The sequence below is a fragment of the Theropithecus gelada genome, chromosome 11, assembly GCF_003255815.1.
Source record: "Theropithecus gelada isolate Dixy chromosome 11, Tgel_1.0, whole genome shotgun sequence".
NCBI lineage: Eukaryota > Metazoa > Chordata > Mammalia > Primates > Cercopithecidae > Theropithecus > Theropithecus gelada.
The window spans coordinates 10,876,451-10,896,506 of record NC_037679.1 but is presented as its reverse complement, the minus strand read 5'-3'; the positions used below and the strand labels follow the sequence as shown (position 1 = coordinate 10,896,506).

General features: G+C 40.9%; 1 protein-coding gene across 6 annotated transcripts in view; it reads right to left on the bottom strand.

Annotated features, from left to right (window-relative positions):
* Window positions 1–20,056, bottom strand: part of SCN8A (sodium voltage-gated channel alpha subunit 8) — a 146,034-nt gene that overhangs the window by 103,513 nt on the left and 22,465 nt on the right. For 3 of the 6 annotated variants that reach the window (XM_025403196.1, XM_025403197.1, XM_025403199.1), the window contains exons 3-8: window positions 18,234–18,323; window positions 17,458–17,586; window positions 15,813–15,904; window positions 5,232–5,453; window positions 3,192–3,255; window positions 1,495–1,636 (exon numbers count right to left, since the gene is read on the bottom strand). In XM_025403196.1, coding sequence (XP_025258981.1) covers window positions 1,495–1,636; window positions 3,192–3,255; window positions 5,232–5,453; window positions 15,813–15,904; window positions 17,458–17,586; window positions 18,234–18,323 — 739 coding nt within the window. Of the gene's footprint in view, window positions 1–1,494; window positions 1,637–3,191; window positions 3,256–5,231; window positions 5,454–15,565; window positions 15,658–15,812; window positions 15,905–17,457; window positions 17,587–18,233; window positions 18,324–20,056 lie in introns of all 6 variants that reach the window. The other 3 variants (XM_025403195.1, XM_025403194.1, XM_025403198.1) reach the window with 1 other exon arrangement.

The following is a 20,056-nucleotide window of genomic DNA, read 5'->3' as shown; positions in this document are numbered from 1 at the left end:
TCTTGAGTGACGCCCTTCCTTATTCTTTTGCAATAGGATGAGTTTTAAAAGGATATGACAATATGACATAAAGGATAGTAGGGAAGAAAAAAAAGGCAGAAGGAAACTAGGTTTTAGATTATGTACATGCAACCCACTATTACAGAGTTTTCATCTTTATTCTGTTAACTGCAAAATGGGCCAGGTGTGGTGGCTTGCACCTGTAATCCCAGCATTTTGGGAAGCCAAGACAGGCAGATCACCTGAGGTCAAGAGTTCGAGACCAGCCTGGCCAACAAACATGGTGAAACCCTGTATCTATTAAAAATACAAAAATTAGCTGGGCGTGGTGGCTCATGCCTGTAATCCCAGGTACTCGAGAGGCTGAGTCAGGAGAATTGTTTGAAGCCACGAGGCGGAGGTTGCAGTGAGCTGAGATTGCGCCACTGCACTCCAGCCTGGGCGACACAGCAAAACTCTGTATCAAAAAAAAAAAAAAAGAAAGAAACAGCATGAATCACAAATATTTCATGAGAAACATTCAACCTGGGGGAACTCTAGGCTGTCCAACAGAAAGGTAAGAATTAACTCAGAGATTTGAAATAGAAACTTCCCTTAAAAGAGGTTTCTTCATGCCTGAGGGGACATGTTTTTCATTTTCAAAGTAACTGGTATCACCAAATGACAAACAGAAAACAACGGACTGTCATAAAATTTCTAAGCTGTAAGACCCTTAGCAATCACTTACACTAACTTCATTACAACCAGCAAAGTTAAATGACTTGTCCAGAGTCACCAGTGTAGCCCAACAGAACGTTACTGACCCTATTTTTATCTGTACAACCTGCTTGAACAAGTCCAAATGTGTTACAAATCTCAAAAATGTTGATATATTTATACTCCAAGGTCCTTATGGAAATTCCATCTATATAGTGCCTTGCACAAAGAGGTGTTTAATATTTCTTAAACAGAAGCCCTAACGGTGGCTCACGCCTGTAATCCCAGCACTTTGGGAGGCCACAGTGGGAGGATCACTTGAGGCCAGAAGTTGCAAGACCAGCCTGGGAAACAGAGTGAAACCCCAACTTTCCAAAAAGTAGAAATATTAGCCAGGTGTGGTGGTACATGCCTGTAGTACCTACCTCAAAAACAAAACAAAAGAAAACAAGCAAAAAAAAAACAAACCCTAAGCCCAAATTTCCAAAAGGAGATATGCTGCAGAGGATAAACAGTAGGAAGTAGATAGAGATAGCAGATTCTCAGGTCAGACAAGAGGCCGTCAAGGTTGTAAGAATCTACAGCTATACATGACTGAGCATTCAAGAAACAGGGATGAGAACTGAGAGAATTCACTTAACATCAAAAACCAGCTGACTGTGGGAAACACAACAGTTAGATCTTGTATAATGTCTTTACCAAATGTCTCTCACACAGAATGTCTCCCACACAGAATGTTCCTAACCCTGTATATGCTCATGCAAACTCTATGGCCAAAGGAAAAGAGGTATTACTCACCAACTGATACAAGTTTTCCCAATAGTCCTGGGTCATAAGGCGAAATAATGCCAAGAAGGCCCAGCTAAAAGTGTCAAAGCTTGTGTAACCATAGTTGGGGTTCCTTCCTGCTTTCATACACTGGTATCCCTCTGGGCATTGCCTAAAGAAAGAAAGGGAAGTTCAGGACTTTTAACATAATTCCACCAGCCATGACCTTGGAGATAACAAATAACATAATTCTATTTAATCCACGACCTTGGAGATAATAAATAACCATTGATAGAGCCAGGACAACAAATTGGAAGAAAAAGAAGAAGGAAATAAGCAGCTAGCCAACTTCTGGGGACAGCCTAGGATCAGAATCACCTGGCATGTTCTTTAAAAATGCAGATTCCTGTGTCCTTACCCAAATCTAGGAATTAAAAGTTCTGGATATGGGATCTATGAATCTGCATTTTTAAGAGGTATGCCAGGTGATTCTTATGCATGCCAAAGTGTGAGAAGTACTGTTCTAGATTCATATCAATGTGCAATTCAATCAAATTTAACTTCGCTACTATCCCAAATGACAAACGGCTAGAAGTTCCTTTTTTTTTTTTAGACAGAGTCTAGCTCTGTCGTCCAGGCTAGAGTGTCATGGCATGATCTCGGGTCACCACAACCTCTGCCTCCTGGGTTCAAGCAATTCTCCTGCCTCAGCCTCCCGAGTAGCTGGGATTACAGGCACCTGCCACCACGTCTGGCTAATTTTTGTATTTTTAGTAGAGAAAGGGTTTCACTGTGTTGGCCTGGCTGGTCTCGAACTCCTGACCTCGTGATCCGCCTGCACTGGCCTCCCAAAGTGCTGGGATTACAAGCGTGAGCCACTGCACCGGGCCAGAAGTTCCTCTTAATCGTTTCTGTTTTCTTTACACTCACTGTGACAACCTAAGTCATAATGGGGATTTCAGTTACCTCAGTTACACCATTTCTCCTGCTTTTAGATTCACCTCATATTTATTTCAATGTAATCTCTAGTAGTCTACTTTAATATAGAAATTAAATGGATTTCTAGACATTGTAGTCATGTTAAAACACCAGTTCTTAGAGGACCAATATACTCTGAAAAATGACACTACCACCCTACATTTATAAAGCCCTCTGTTTACAAAGCACTTTCATGTAATGTAAGTGGATTCTTACAGTAACCCTGTGAGAAAGAGAGAGCATGGCTTATTAAATAAATCCATTTTATGGATGAAAAAACCAAGGCTCAGATAAGTTAAATGGCTTGCCAAAGGTCTTAGAGCAGGAATTACCAGGATCAGGACGCAAATACTATGTTGCTACTCTTTTTCCTCCTCTATGCTGTCAAGTCAAGCATATTTTGGGTCATCCTTGGATCCATAACTATCACTAAGATGGTATCTTTACTCTCTATTGTAATATAGGATGAGAGGAATCCCCAAGAGGCAGGTAAGCTATCTGGTGTTATTGATTCTATCCTTGGATTCTTTCATTTTGCATTGAGACTACAAGCACAGTCACTTACTAGTGAAATGTCAACTTTAGGTGGACAAATGTGAAACAGAAAATCTATGCCAACCGATAGGTCAGATGCAATTGTAAGGTCTACTACTTGAGCACAGAGAAAAGTAAACATTTTGCCTATTTTGACCCAACTAATAATACGTACATTTTTAAAGAAAGAGAATCAAACTAGGTGAGCTACTTACCCAGCATCAGAACTGTTCCCACAGAGTAAAGGTTCCAGCATGCCAGGAACTGTGTAGAAATTTGCTAGAAAAGTTTGAAGAGGCAGGAAATGAACAGGCAGATTTAAATGAATGAGAGAATAAGGTTACACTGTCCTTTTTTTTTTTTTTTTTTTTTTGAGACTGAGTCTCGCTCTGTTGCCCAGGCTGGAGTGCAGTGGTGCCATCTCGGCTCACTGCAAGCTCCGCCTCCCGGGTTCACGCCATTCTCCTGCCTCAGTCTCCCGAGTAGCTGGGACTATAGGCGCCCGCCACCAAGCCCGGCTGATTTTTTGTATTTTTAGTAGAGATACAGGTTCACCGTGTTAGCCAGGATGGTCTCGATCTCCTGACCTCGTGATCCGCCCACCTCGACCTCCCAAAGTGCTGGGATTACAGGCATGAGCCACTGCGCCCAGCCTACACTGTTCTTAACCAGCTCTAGCAGAAACAGTTATTGATTTTAGCTCATAAATCTTTTCCAGGCCGGGCACGGTGGCTCAAGCCTGTAATCCCAGCACTTTGGGAGGCCGAGACGGGCAGATCACAAGGTCAGGAGATCGAGACCATCCTGGCTAACATGGTGAAACCCCGTCTCTACTAAAAATACAAAAAACTAGCCGGGCGAGGTGGCGGGCGCCTGTAGTCCCAGCTACTCGGGAGGCTGAGGCAGGAGAATGGCGTAAACCCGGGAGGCGGAGCTTGCAGTGAGCTGAGATCCGGCCACTGCACTCAGGCCTGGGCGGCAGAGCAAGACTCTGTCTCAAAAAAAAAAAAAAAAAAAAAAAAAAAAATCTTTTCCAACAGCTGTGGCCAGCTGATAAGAATTCTTTCCCATTAATGATTTTCTTATATATATTTACAAATTAAAAGTGCTATCCCAAAGTTCTTGATGCAATATAGTTTTCACAGATACCCAACTTCCACTCATACTTCTAATCTATATGCCAGATTCTGGTACTTGAATCAAAGAGGCCTAAAAGTAAGTTTTCTGAGTCCTACACCCCTTTATACCACTCTATTCTTCCATCCTTACAACTTGTCTTTATAAAAGATATTTTAGAGCTCATTGGTCACTAGATACTAGGTCCTATTTTAAATTACAAGGCATGTTTTCCTTTCCAGCATATGTCCCTGAAATCTCCTTTGCAACATTTTCTTATGGATACTAAACTGACTTTATTTTCTCAGGAATGACTAATAGTGACATAGCTAACTTTTTTCATGAGTCTAAAGTATCACTACATCAAATTTTCCTTTGGTTCCTCAAATAAAATGATTAAAAACTCCTCAACTGCAATAGGATTGAATAGTGCCTTGGAGATCACCTGATTCCCTAGACTAGATGGACTGTGATAGTCTTAGTAGTATTAAGAAAAGTTGAGTTCCATAGATACATTCTGGACTAAATATGTAAATACCCCAAGTAACTCAGCTAGGGAAAAAAATAACTTTTGTCAAGCTTCTAAGCCTGAATTTCAAAGTAAAAGTTTAGGGGTACATGCGAAGACGGGAGAGAGGGCTGATGTTTGAGAGCTTCTGAATACAATCCTACCTCGAGGAAAGGAATAATTTCACAAGGCTAGTTCTAGTAGCATTGCCATTCCTTTCCAGCTCCAACTACTTTCTTTTTTTTTTTTTTTTGAGACGGAGCTTTGCTCTTGTTGCCAACCCAGGCTGGAGTACAATGGCGCGATCTTGGCTCACTGCAACTTCCACCTCCCAGGTTCAAGTGATTCTCCTGCCTCAGCCTCCCGAGTAGCTGGGATTACAGGCATGTACCACCATGCCTCGCTAACTTTGTATTTTTAGTAGAGAGAGGGTTTCTCCATGTTGGTCAGGCTGGTCTCAAACTCCCAATCTCAGGTGATCCGCCTGCCTCAGCCTCCTAAAGTGCTGGGATTACAGGTGTGAGCCACCGTGCCCGGCCTCCAACTACTTTTTTAAGCCCTGTGTAGCTTCTGACCACATGAACTAGGAACAGACTTTTCCTATTCCTCTTGCAGAGAAAAGGCCACCTACTTTTATTGTTGATATACTCTTCCCAATCAAAGCCTTTGGTGCCATTTTCAAGATAGCTCTCGTTGAAGTTTATGGGCCACACAACACACTTGTTTCGAAGGTTCCCCATGAACAGCTGCAGTCCGATCAAGGCAAACACACTCAGACAGAACACTGTCAGGATCATCACATCTGACAGTTTCTTCACAGACTGAATCAGGGCACCCACAATTGTCTTCAGGCCTGAGGAGACAGAATCCGCGGAATTAGAGGCACCTCAAAGCCCTCCCCACCTCCCCCAGCCTCCCTCTTAGCCACTGGCTGCTACTCCTCCCCACAGCACCACTCTTGAAATATGGCCACTCTATATTTATACCATGAGAATAATAATAGGTCAGCAAAATTATCAGTATTCCGAAGTATCGATTTTTAAGTGAATACCTCTGAAAAAGCAAAAGAAAGGTCCTTCTACCAACATGTGGCTCCTTTCTTCCTGGGAACACTTTCCCATCTCTGACTACTTTTTAGTTCCCCATATGAGCCCAGCTCTTACTTGCCTTAGGGCCTTCATACCTGCTGCTCCCTCTGCCTGGAATGCTCCCTGCTATATTATCTTGTCCTCTGTGCCTAAATCCTACTCATCCTTCAAGGCCCAGTTTAAATGTCAATTCTTCCAGAAAGCCTTCTCTGACTTTGCAACTCTTCTCCTTCCCCATTGTTACCAGTGTTTCAGTAGCATCTTATAATTTCTTCTGTAGCATTTGTCATGGTTATAATTGATTTTTTTACATCTATCTTGTTCATAGCTGTATCTATAGTGCCTAGCCCACAGTAGGTATTTAGTAAATATGTGTCAAAGAAACAAATGGAAAAATCAGGAATTGAGGAGGCCTCCAGGTTAGAAACAAAACCACTAGGGGGAAGTTTAAAAGCCAATAATAAGTGAGAAGGTACAATAGTATTTTCTCAAGGATTCTGGAAATGCCAAGGTATTGAAAAGGTTATTATTAATCCAGTATTTATACTTTGTCTTTTTCCATTAAAAAATATACTTTTTCTGTATCATATATATTCCCTGCTTTCTATAATGATCTTTTTTCTGTCCTAAATTAAAAATAAAAACATAAAAAAATTAATTTGAAGTTTAAATGTAAGACACTGGCTCAAATGTAGACTGAAGGTGTATTTCTTAATTGGACAGGGAGAGATCAGTGATAGGAGAGACAGAAAAATATGATTGTAGGTTCATGTTTTTTGGGTCCAAATGAGTCTTTATGTGCCCAGATATCAGGCTATCCATAGGATACAGTCAACAAAGCACTGAGCACTCTTGGTAGCCAATGCACCAGGATGAGCAAGAGGCAGGTGCTAAGCCTTGACACACAGGCCTCAGGAGGAATCTCATCCCTGCTCACTTCTAAAGGCAAGACTACTGAACTGAAATTCAAGGGAATCCTACTCCTGGCTTTGAAGGGTGTGGCTGGGTAGATAATCACTAATCTTAACTAAGTTATGCCACTTACTTGTCTAACCTACGCAATACGCCTTCTAACCTCTTAGAATCTCAGTTTTTTCATCTTTAAAGTAGGGAAAATTATAGTTGAGTATCATAGGGCTGCTGTGAGGATTAAGTGTGGTTCATATAAAACACTTGACAGAGCAGCTGGGCACAGTGGCTCACGCCTGTAATCCCAGCACTTTGGGAGGCCAAGGTAGGCCAGATCACCTGAGGTCAGGAGTTCAAGACCAGCCTGGCCAACATGGTGAAACCCCGTCTCTACTAAAAATATATAAAAAGAAAAAATTAGCCGGGCATGGTGGCATACGCCTGTAATCCCAGTTACTGTGGGAGGCTAAGGCAGGAGAATCACTTGAACCCGGTGGGGGGGCGGAGGTTCCAGTGAGCCAAGATCGCGCCACTGCACTCCAGCCTGGTCAACACAGCGAGACTCCATCTCAAAAACAACAAAAAACTTGACAAAGCATTTAGTACGTAGCAAATGAGTCAAATGTTGACCATTATTGCCTGAACCTCAGTCTACTCATCTGTAAAAATGGATTTACAATACTAACCTCATTGGGTTGTTGTTAGATTTAAATAGGTAATTTTTATAAAGTACCTAGTAAAGTGCCTGGCACATAGCTGGCACTCAATACTCGTTATCACTATTCTACTCCTCATGAGGACATGTCCCTCCTCAAAGGGACATGATTGGGAAAATGGCACTGCTCAGGGCTAACCTCATATAATGGTGATCTAGTGGGTGGTACGGACATGATTCTTCTTTTGCTGTATTTTGCAAGTAATCACCTAGACTTTTCAAAGTCGAGCCCAATAGAATTTTCTGAGTCCAATAATAGAAATGAATGCTCTGCCTAGCACAGGACCTGTCACAAAGGCAGGCACTTAATAAATTTTTATTGGGAGAGTAAATGAATGAGAAAGTTCTCTCCTCTTACACAAATATCTTGAAAGCGATCTAAGAGGAATTAAAGAAAAAAGAGCCAAGAGGTAGACTGTAGAGATGAAGTATGCAGAGTCTTGTGCTTTATTAGAGTGAGCCTTCCATGGAGACTGTGGCCACAAAGGGATTATGAAGAGCTTGCTTGGGCTCCAGAAAACAAAGCATTTATAATCTGATTATTTTTCTCCTCACAGGGCTGTGCAGAAAGAACATCAGACAGGGAATCCGAAAGCAGGTATTCTGGCCCTGGCTCAGTCACTACTTATGACCTATTGTGTTTCAAACAAATTTAAGGTTACTTCTCAGAGTCTCATTTTCTCATCTACAGAACATGGATAAATACCCCACTACAGAGCAGTGGGCAGTGGTGGAGAAGCTGAAGAATCTTCTCTAAAAGTCTTTCAAAATAAGGCAGAAATGTTTATTTGTTTGAGATTAAGTAACTGAAATTTCAAACTATCTTTTAAACCTAAAGCCCTGGGAAATCATATCATAATCGCACAGCTAGGTAAGAAGGTACTGGTGGAAAAAAGTAGAAGGCAGCCATCAAGAAGTATGGAATTTATTTCCATTTAGTTGCTAAGGAACAGAGAAGTCCTCATTATATTTTGACTGGGTTGGAGCAGGTCTATATTGAGTCAATAATTCAATCCTAGGATTCTAAAATTATGCAAGTTTACTGTTTTCAAATTCAAAGACTGATTTAAAAAAGAATACTTGAATGGGTCACTAAAAATGGTTGTAGAGTTTCTTTTCCTGGACTTTTTTATGAAGCGTATACAGCCATCTCTCCAGACAATTCAGACAATCAATCACCTTTCCAAACACTAGATGACTGTTAAAGGACTTTACCATTGCTATTTTACTGAATTGAGAAATGAGCTGTAAGCTGTCCTTTGTATTAGTAACAAGAGTATAATATCATAAAATAGCCAAACCAATGAGTTTGTAAGTACATCATTTGGAAAGCATACAATTTTAGCATTAGTAGAATCTGATTTTCCTGGGCTGGGAAGTCTTTGACAGTTCCAGGCCCATATAAGTGGAAATTCTAGGCCATGAGCTCCAACTATCCCCTGTTCCTTAATAACGAGCTGTCAGCAGCCATGTCTGTACAAGGTCACCTTCTCTCAGTAGTTGCAGATGTCTGGATGGACATCTGACCTAAATCCAGTTCCTTTCCTACAGGAATTTGGAACAGGATAAGAGACAGTTGAGTAATCTTTTCATGTGGTGGGAATGGTAATAAATAAATGTGGAAGCTAAGTGGTAGCCATATTCTGTCATTATATTAAGATGTGACTGAGAAGTAAAGGAAGTTAGTATGCTGAGAGAGAGAAATGGACACATGGAGAGAAGACAGATGTAGTCAAAGTACTTCCACATACCCATGGCTTTCTGGCTCTGCATTCTGGTTTCTACCGGCTTCCCAGAAGCGCAAGTGCATTCCAGCCCTTGGGTTCCCTGAATTATTCCTGTGTCCTGTTACTTGCAACCAGAGATGACCCCAACTAATCTGATGTGCCAAGCCTGCATGGAATTTACTTTCCTGGAGATGGACCTAAATGCTCACAATCAGCTGGTTTAACATCTCTTCTCCATAAACCAGATGTTATTGCTGAAGAAATGTGTAAACATGAGTCAAGGAAGCTAAAAAGACACTTTTTCAAGCCTCAGCTTTGAAGTCTGGGGCTTAGATCATCTCATTGGTGAGTTAGCTTTCAAGATGTCTAAAGCAGAAGCTTAATTGGAAACAGTATTCAGCTGCTTATACTTCACAGAGTGTCAGATAAACAAATCTTAATTATGCAAGGATAATCACTAAATAACACTACAGCCATCTAAAAAGTTTACTTTCCAAGATTCCCATCCGGATCACCACGAGAAAATGAGAAGGCAAAGGAAAAAGAAGAAGAAAAGTGAATGTGGCTTCATGTTTTCAGATAAAGGAAGGCACATGATCACACAGCAGTATTAAATATAAACAGTCACTGAACTATACATTGGTCTCAGCCAAGACTCTTCCTCCTTCCATTAGGATAAATTGCAAGTGGCCACATTTGCAGACATCAAGGCCAATTTATGGAGATGATACCATCAATTCATTTCCTAAGCTCAAGCTCTATAGTCTTGCCAGCTGTGACTGCCTGAAAGTGCTCCCTCATACCATCAACGCCTGTCAATAAAGGCAAAAAGCTGTTAGTAGAATTCCTGACCCAACACAAGCCGAAATGTAGAATGCCACCGTTCTGGCTGTACACAGACACTGTCTTTTCATTCTATTGGCTCACAACATCACATGCCAGAACAAGCAAGATACTGACTGGAAACCGATTATCCAAAACAGCAGAATACTTCTTCAGAAGACTCCTACACAACAGAGTGTGCAACAGAAGCCACGTGGGGGCAAATTGGACAGTGAGAACTCTTGGAAAAGGCTAACATTAGCTTGCTTTGGTAAATGTGTCTAAGTAGAAACACTTAATACATTTACTATAGGCCAAGAAAAGACAGCTGGATTCAATGTAGAGAATGGTCAGTGACAAGAGGGAAAGCTGGATAATTAAGGAATTTTGAGAAGCTGGTGAAGAATTCTACTCTATGTTCAAAGGTACCTCTGAACCTCCTGTCACCTTTCACAATGCCCAGGAATCCTCTGAACAAATGAACAATGCCTGCCTATGTGCTATGTCCAGAAAAATCAGTCAAGCATATTGGGGTCAAAATCTTCCACCACTGGATGGCTAGATTATAAATAAAGTTAATTTGTTGGGCATGGTGGCTCACGCTTGTAATCTCAGCACTTTGGGAGGCCGAGGTGGGTGGATCATCTGAGGTCAGGAGTTCAAGACCAGCCTAGCCAACGTGGTGAAACCCCATATCTACTAAAAATACAAAAATTAGCTGGGCGTGGTGGCGCATGCTTGTAATCCTAGCTACTCAGGAGGCTGAAGCAGGAGAATCGCTTGAGCCCAGGAGGTGGAGGTTGTAGTGAGCTGAGATCTGGCCATTGCACTCCAGGCTAGGCGACAACAGTGAAACTCCGTCTCAAAAAATATATATGTATAAATAAAATAAATAAATAAAGTTAATTCATATTCCCTAGTTTGTAGCTCAGGTTGAGAAATTTAAGTGGTTTGAAGCAATGTGAGCTAATTCCCCTACAAAATTAATATTGGAACAGGCCTCGCTAGCAGTAACAAGCAGTTCTCAACCCAGGGAAAGAACAACTGCCCTGTTCCCAGCGTCAGGCTTAGGTTCAGAGAAAGTGTAGGAATAAAGTGGTGCTGTGTTGACTTTTCCTACTGCAACTGCAATCCTCACGATAATATCTATCTATTTATTTATTTATTAAGAGACAAGATCTCACTATACTGCCCAGGTTGGAATACAGTGGCTACTCACAGGTGTGGCCATAGCTCAATGCGGCCTCGAACTCCTGGGCTCAAGTGATCCTCTGCCTCAGCCTCCTGATTAGCTGGGACTATAGGTGTGTACCACTGCACCCAGCCTACAGTGATAGTTCTTGAAGATTCTTTAGAGCAACAGTAATCTGAGAGAGACTGGGGGATGCTAAGATTTATTTACTTGAGACCTGACTCACATCACAAAGTGCGACCAAAACTAAACTAGCTCTCAAAGATGGGTCAGTGGGACCCTGCGAGTATTTAGTGTTTTTTCACTTATGACCACTGTTAAACTTTATCTTTCCTAAGAAGCAATGTGGGAATAGAAGAAATACAAAGGCAATAGAATTAATAACCAGAACAGTTTAAAAGAGACAATGAGTCAGGATATAGTCTTAAAACACTTTCTATCTCCCATCATTATGCAGCAGAAATTGCCACATTCACAAAGTACACGTTTAAAGAAAATGCTTTCACTGGAATGGGAAAAGGAAAGGCCTATCATTTTCCCTGCTTCCTGTCTGATCCCACTGGTTAGGAGTGAAAGTAACAGAAATGAAAGCTGAGAAATAAAATTGCCAAGAGAAAAATAACCAAGAAAGTACAATTCTAAAGAAGGTGGAATGAAATTAAATAAGTGCTAATGAGCAGCAGATAAGCAGTGCTTTGGGGGAGCCATTTAAATGACAGAAAAGAAAAGGAACTGACAAGTGAGTTTCCCCCAACCAGTTCTATTAATACTCATACTATTAAACGCTGCTGTCTAAGAAAAACCTGAGAAACTCTTTCAAGATTCCCACCCTTTCTTTGGGCATGTCAGCCCTGTGGCACATGATCAAAGCATGCAGAGGACGAAACTTCTGACAGAGTCACTTAGAAGTTCACTTAATGCGGGACTCAGGCAAATACAAAGTGAAAACAAAGTTTTAAGACATATAAACTTTTAGGCAGGATATTTCAATGTCAAAGTGAACCTGACAAATTCCAGACTAAAGAAAATTTAGAAAAGGTCTCCTCTGTAACTGACCCTTTTAGCACAGAGCTTGTGTACACTGTTCTCCAAGTTGATGCCTCTGAAGCAAAACGCAAAGCATAAATAGCAACGTAGCCAAGTCAAGTTAGCAAGAAAAAAGGGTCAGAAGGTGGGTTTCATCTTTTCTGAGCTACAAGAAAGCTCTAAAGCAAAGCATTTCTTACAAAAAAGGGCAGAGCTAACTGATGCACTTCACTGTCCAATCTTCAGGAGTCCTAGCAGCCCTGACATACTCAGAATATCTACCGAAGACACAAAGAGAAAGGACTGTATCAGCCCAGGTTGGGGGTGGGTGAGTGCTCTAGGAAAGGAAAAGCTCTCATAAAGGAAGTTGATACATGGGGAGCTTTGTGAGACCTTGCAGGCTCCAGGTCAGTGGTCGCTCTCACTTCCATTCTATTTTTGGCACCCTTGGCAATAGCCTATAACCAAACTGGGAAGAGGAGAAGACAAAGAGAACAACAATTCCACTGAAGTGATCCACAAGAAAACTTGGTATACAAAACAATGGTTTTTAATAAGGAGGAATCATGGGCCAGCTCTACCACACAAGAATCAAAATGACTTAGACTTCCAAGCAAGAGATGGCCCAGATCCACTGACTCACACACTGGTGCTCCTGCCTTGGAAGGAGACTGCATAGCAGGCAGGTAGGAATAGCACCAACAGCCCTCTATGGGAGAAAGCATAATCAGCAATTTCAGAATTTCCCATGGGATGAGAGAAAACTCCCCATGAGGGAAACTGCATTACCAGATTTCTCTTGCTAACTCTAAAAGGTAGAATCGGGAGCAAAAAGATTGAGATTGAGAGCCACACTTTTAATTCAAGAACCAAATATACCAGCTACTGACAGTGATCTATTATTGGCTTTACTATCCCTTAATGTTATTTTCCACCCCAGTTAGCCTCCCAAAGCCAGCTCAATTGGGGGTGCTTCTAGAAATAGGAATCTGGGACTCTATTTCAAACTGTGAAGCTGATGTCTAAATCTTGATGCAAACCCTTTCTATTGGCTTAGGTTTCTTCTTTATAATAATAACTGCTGCTACTACAATCATTTATGGAGCACTACTATGGGCCCAGCATGGTGTTAGATACTGCATATATTCCAGATATATATAAAGGATAAATAACGTAACATATTGAGGATATATATAAAGAATAAATAATGTGACACCAATCAAGAGTTATCTTGCAGAAATGCCATGGTCAAAAGTTAACAATATAGCAAAGACAGAGACAGAAGCTATGAGCTAGACTAGAGATAGCATCTGCTGCCCTAGTTAGTGAACAGAATACAGCTTTCCAATTTAATTCTGGGAGAGAAGTTTTGAGATCACAAGAACATAAAGAGACAGATGCCTTGCAGAGTACGCTGGGGGAAGTGAGCAGAAAACACAAGATCATATTTAAAAGGGGCCAGAGGAGGAGAGAGACCATAGGAAAAATGAAAGTAAAGATTTGGCACTCCAGTGCCTCAAAAAATAAGACAGGGCTTGCCTAAGGATTAGGCCACCATCAATGAGCTATCTGAGGCTGTCTGGAGAATGAGCTGGGCTTTCCGTTAAGCAGATTTAAAATGGCTAGGAACTAAATCTTGGTAGATTAGGGTTGTAGTTTTTTTGCCAACAAGTATATACTCCAACTGACACCCAGCCTTTGGTTGATAGGGAGTCAGCTACCATCGCTAAAAATAAAGGAATTCATCTTTGGTAGGGCACTAATTTACTGGCCAACTCCATGGCACAAATTTGTAAGTGGTGAAGATGAATTTACCTTCTTTGAGGTTCTCAGTAAACCACATTCCAAGTCTGCCCTCTCCAGGCTTTGTGCCTCCCTCTCTATCTGCTATTGAGATAAATGTTAAAAAGGGGAAAAAGAAGTATTTCTGGGCCAGATACGGTGGCTCATGCCTGTAATCCCAGCACTGTGGGAGGCTGACGCAGGAAGACTGCTTGAGTCCAGGAGTTGGCAGCCAACCTGGGCAACACATAGGGCGACCCTGTCGCTACAAAAAAAAATTTTTTTTAAAATGAGCTGGGTGTGGTGGCATGCACCTGTGGTCCCAACTACTTGGAAGGCTGAGAAGGAAGGATCACTTGGGCCCTGGAAGTGGAGGCTGCAGTGAGCCATCATCATACCACTCCAGCCTGGGCAACAGAGTGAGACCCTGTCTCTAGAAAATAAATTTTAAAAAAGAGATATTTCTGAGTTAGCCACAAGGGGAAGAGTCATGTGATAGGATAGGATAAGAATAGGATGCCTCTGTTCTTTCTCCACATTCCTATTTCTACAAAACTGCTGTGGAAAGCCTGGTCTCTACAGAGTCTTCCTTGAAAACCCATAAACACAACTAAAGTCCAAAGAGCAACAACACAGTCTTCACCTCTGCCAAGTTACTGCCAGTATATCTTAGGCTCACAATACTAACTAAAATATCTTTCCTTTAAGATTTCAAGGCTGGTCTTTAGAAAGATAAGTATTATCCAGTACCAATGATTTAAAGTAAATTAAGGAATCTTAACCTGGGGTCCATGGATGGGCTTCGCGGGGGGAGGGTCTGTGAACTTTCATCTGATTCTCAAAGGGATCTAACACCTTCAAAAGGTTAAGAACCACTGGGCTAGCTCAACCAGAACCAAAAAGAAAAAGGCAAAAATTTTAAAGAGACTGTCAATCCACTCTCAACCCACCCACTGATTCTGTTTTTTCCCCTTAAACTTCTGTACTTTTCGTTGCCCATACCTTTAGTTGTATCTTATCTTACCTTTGATTTTTTTTAACAGTGCCTGCATAAGCTTTCATTGGGATTTATGTTTGAGAATGAGCCCTGAATATGTACAGAAGATGTCTACTGGTTCTTATTCTAGTGAGACAGATAGCAGTAGAACATGATAGACAGTGATTATTTAAGTGCGGTTCACTAACTCCAAGTCTCTTAAATTTGTCTCTCATACTGGATTAGTTAATTGGGGCGATCTCTTCTGTGATTAAAAAATTTCATTAATACAGTAATAGTAAATGTATAATTCTTTGAATAACGTCCCATCAGCAAACCATGCGATAGGAAGCCTAGAAATCACAAGCAATGAAATGACAGCAAATGTCAAAATTACTGTAATTCCATGGAGCCAGGAAGCAAATGATTTATATACAAAGAGACAGCTAGCTCTGTGACAGGTTTTTCAAATATGGTGAGATCCAAGTGATTCTTAAGCACGTGCTTTTTCAATAGCATGGATGGAATGGGGGTTGCATGCCTGGCAAGCACTCAGAGAAAACTGCCTGAGGACCCAACGGCCATTCCAGAGAATGTCTCCCAGGAAAAACATGCAGAATGCAAGGCCATTATCAACTGTACTGATGCTGCTTTACAATGGTGGACAAAATGAATGGAGGAGAAAGAGGAGATGTGGTAAAGTCAGTCTTATGTACAAATTTTCTCACCTGGAATTACAGAGATAGTTTTCAAAGCTCGGAGAACCCTGAATGTTCTCAGCGCTGAGACATTGCCCAGGTCCACAAACTCTGTCACATATCTGTAGTAAGGGAGGTCACACACAGACACAAGTGACAAACACAGACACAAACACAAACACCAAAGGAAAAAACAAAACCACAACAAAACAAAAAGTACAATACGTCACGTCAGGGCCCTATCCCAACACCTAACACCAACCCCGGACCATCTTACCTGGGATTACCGAAATAGTTTTCAAAGCCCTCAGTACCCTGAAAGTGCGTAGAGCTGAAACATTGCCTAGGTTTACAAACTCTGTTATATACCTGCAGAATCAAACCAAAGTTAACTTGTAATGGTACCACTGGGCGAGGGTTTGAGAATTGGGGGAAGAAAGGGTCTTATACACAAGCTATGATTTCATTTTTTTCCTTGAAAAAGAAAAGTTTCAAAATACAAATATTTAAGGAACATTTGTTTTTAATTGGGCAAGAAGAATTCGAAAGTATATTGGAAAGAATTGATAGAACCAGGAGGTTCTTGGGATTTACTCCTTTAATCAGCATAGTAATGTGCTGATCCCAATCAGAACAGCTTTACTGTCAGCCCATTCACATTTTTTAGTAAAAAGGAAGGCCAGGAGGTATCAAAGACTTATGTCCCCAGGTTTTGTGAACAATTTCTTAGGAGAGAGAGACAAATTTCTGCAGCACCCACAAAAACAAATCTATATTAAAGCAACTCCCTAGTTGACAATGGCAACATTGACTAAATGTCTGTATATATGACTTATTCAAGAGTTGTAATCATATGATGGTAGTCATGTCTATAAATGAAGTTTTGGCCTGTGACATACAAAAGCAGGGCTCAGGAAAATCCAAATCATGGGATCAGAGCAAATACTGTGTTAAGTGCTCATTTTAATTACAAGCTCTATGCCTAGCAAGGACACCTAAAAATTTTAAATGAACACCAATGTGTATCCATAATGCTAGAAAGTTAAGACATTGCCTTTATATAACAGAAAGTCAGTTTCAGTGTCAAGTATTCAATGCATATCATTTATTCACATTTTACAGTTGAAATACATCTTTCCACCAGATGCTCAGATCAATACATATTCAAATGCACTCTTTCTTACACATCATGCATACACGCAAAACCTATACACCACCCCTGCTATACTCTCAAACCACAAAATGCTTTCCCAACCTGGAAATAAGAATAATAAATAGCCTGCTATAACTCATCTATCATCAGCTAAGTTTCCCAAAGATACATTTTTATTGCTAAAACAACACAAATGAGCAAGAGCAGTAACATACCAATGTGGAGTTACACTGATCTTGAGCAATAGTTCGAAATTCTGGTTAGTAACTCTTCAGGAAGTGCCAGTTTGGATACCTTGGCTCATGTTTTGACTCTAAAATGTGCTCTGAAGTCTGCAACACCTGGCCAGCCTCATTAAATTACATACAGTAAGACATACCCAGGAAACTCATTTTCAGCTGAAAGTCTACAACTAAAAAATTTCAAGTCTTCACAGAGGCCTTGTAATGATAGGTGTGCAAACCTTGATCAACGTTACAAGGAGGAATAAAATATGAGACAGTATCAATGGGAAATCACCTCCTCCTTTCTCTCCCAGCTGTAAAGCCTCTGCTTGCCTTCTCCCACATAAACACATTATCATCGCCTGAACCACAAGAGGCCCTCACAGGCAAGAAGCATAAACATAAGCCCATAGGGCCTTACATTGTTATCCATTAATTCCTCATACAGCTGTGTCCACAAATGCACACTTACAAACAGACCCAGGAGTACAACTCTACACACAGAATCACACCCAGAACACCAATAAAGTAAGGGGAGAACTTACGCCATCATGATGACACTGAAATCTAACCAGTTCCATGGATCCCGTAAAAAGGTAAAGCCATCTATGCAGAAACCTCTTGCAATGATTTTCACTAGTGATTCAAATGTATAAATCCCTGTGAACGTGTACCTGTCAAAGAAATGAATAGCTTGAGGTAATTTCTGGACAGAAACTTTAAATGAACCTTTTAAGTTAGGACTTGTCTGAAGTGTCGCTTCAACTAAGAGAGACAAAACAGAAAGGGCATAGCCAATGCAGCAGGAAGGAAGCGACGAGGAGAAAGAAATGCTTTGAATGAAACTTATTGAAATGCACAAACCAAGACTTTTGGAATGTTGTATTGGGTCCTGAATTGTATTCCAAGGAAGTAACTGTGCTGCTATCTAGTACATGATCATTTTGAAGCAAGTAAGGAGGCCCCCAGAGCTGTTTTTAACTTTAGAGAAGTCAAAAAACAGGGAAACCTAAAATTGGAGAAAACAGCATCACCAGGAACTGAGGATACAAGATGGAGATGGGGCTGCAGGGCAGTGGCACTGCCTGGCACAGGGAAGGGTGAAGGGCAGTAAATTCCAGAGCATACTCTGTCTTCCTAGAGTCGACTTTTAGGGAGGGCTATTTCCTAAATTCCACACGTACTTTCAGCCTTCTCTGTGAAATAAAGAGAGGCAATAACTAATTTTTTTTTCTCCTTTATGGGTAAACTGTGGCAAAGCAAGATTCAGTGACTAAAAATCTTTAAAACAAACAAGCACACAAATAAATGAGTTACTTACTCCACATTCTTCGACCAGTCAGGAGGGTTACTAAAAGTCATGAATACACAGTTGGTCAAAATAGTGCACATAATGATCATGCTAAATACTGTAGAGAAGAGTCAAGGGGCAATATCAAAATCTGGCCTGCCTTTTATTTTCTCAAAAAACACACACATTTCCATTGGGTATCAGATCTAAATCAATAACCTGAAAGGAGATGAAGCACAGAAGAGAAAAACACAAGGTGACAATGAAAACTGTGGTCACCACCATAAACACAGAATGCCACTGTGAACTGTGGATGGATGGGGCAGGAGGGATATTCTCCTTCTTTCAAAAAGGCTGTCATTGTTCTATTCCCTTTGGATGAAACACGCTCCCCTCTAACCACTTTTCAGCTCAACTATGAACTAAGCCTCTAAATACTTTTTGCACTTAGTACAATACCTTTGCATTTTCTCAACCAAAGTTGTCAGATAAGAAAATCAATTAAATCTATATAACTAGATATTCATTTATTGGTCAGTTAATTACCTTACATAGCTAGTTATTTGAAAATCTACTTGCAATGGTTCACTTTTTTTCCATAGTTGTTCTTCTTTTTTAAGAGACAAGGTCTCTCTATGTTGTCCAGGCTGGTCTTGCACCCCTGGGCTCAAGTGATCACTTGAGGATCCTACGTCCTCAGCCTTCTACAGTGCTAGGATTACAGGCCTGAGCCACCACACCCAGCATTCCCTAGTCCTTCTAAAGGGCTGAATTGTCTTTGGGGGCAAGGTATCAGCCCATACAGCCCATATGTGATGAATATGTCCAATGTGGGAAACCAACTGCAACATGTTAGGTAAAGATTTCAAGGACATCTGCACCACCACACTTCTGAAGATTAGGTAGTAGAGCAAAATCCATTCTGAAAGTGTCCAGGAATGTTTATGGATAGCAAACCATACTGCCATTTCAGTTCCATCCAGAATTTTTCTCAGGCCTTTCTGTTCTTGTCTCTGAGAAAAATTAAACCATTTTAGGTCAGCACAAGTTACTCAAACTCTAATTGTCACTTAACAGGCCTGGGAGCCATATCCCACTTGCCACTAATTCACTCTCTCTTGTTAATGGCATTCACTATCTTTATTCTACCAGTGGAGTTTTAAAAAGAGAAAACATTTCTTACAGCTGGATTTCTTTTTCTTCATTACAGCTGGATTTGTCTTCATGGTTTTTGGAACCAGAAGAGAAATAACACTCCATCTTCTGATCCGACAGAAAGGAAGAAGTCCATTGTGAATTATTTATTTCCTTATAAACCTTTGGGTTTCACAAGTGTGTTGCTTATAAACTACAGATTTCACAATCATGTTGCTAAATTCTTAAGAGTTAATAAAATGTGGCAAAAGCTTACTAAACCAATTCACCAAGGTGCCACGGCTGGTTCCTTCATCCTACTTGGAGGGCACAATAATCTTTGAAGCGTGGGACTACATGCTGTTAAATACCAACCAGCCACGGAAGTTTCAAGTCACCATGCAACATCACTAAATCCATCAAATATTTTTTCATTTGCCACATGCACTCTCCTATGTTAATAAGGTGCAACTCAGGCCACTTGAATAAACTGGCATTTTTTTATTTAAGGCGAGTAAAAATACCAGAAAAAAATTCTATTTATCCTACAATCTGCATCTAAACCTCTATAACAAAGAGGTTATTTCATCTGAGAACTATCTCACTTTCTAAGCTCACTGCTCAAAAAATTTTTTAAAAATTCAAAGCTGGACAGCCGCGGTGGCTCACGCCTGTAATCCCAGCACTTTGGGAGGCTGAGGCGGGCAGATCACGAGGTC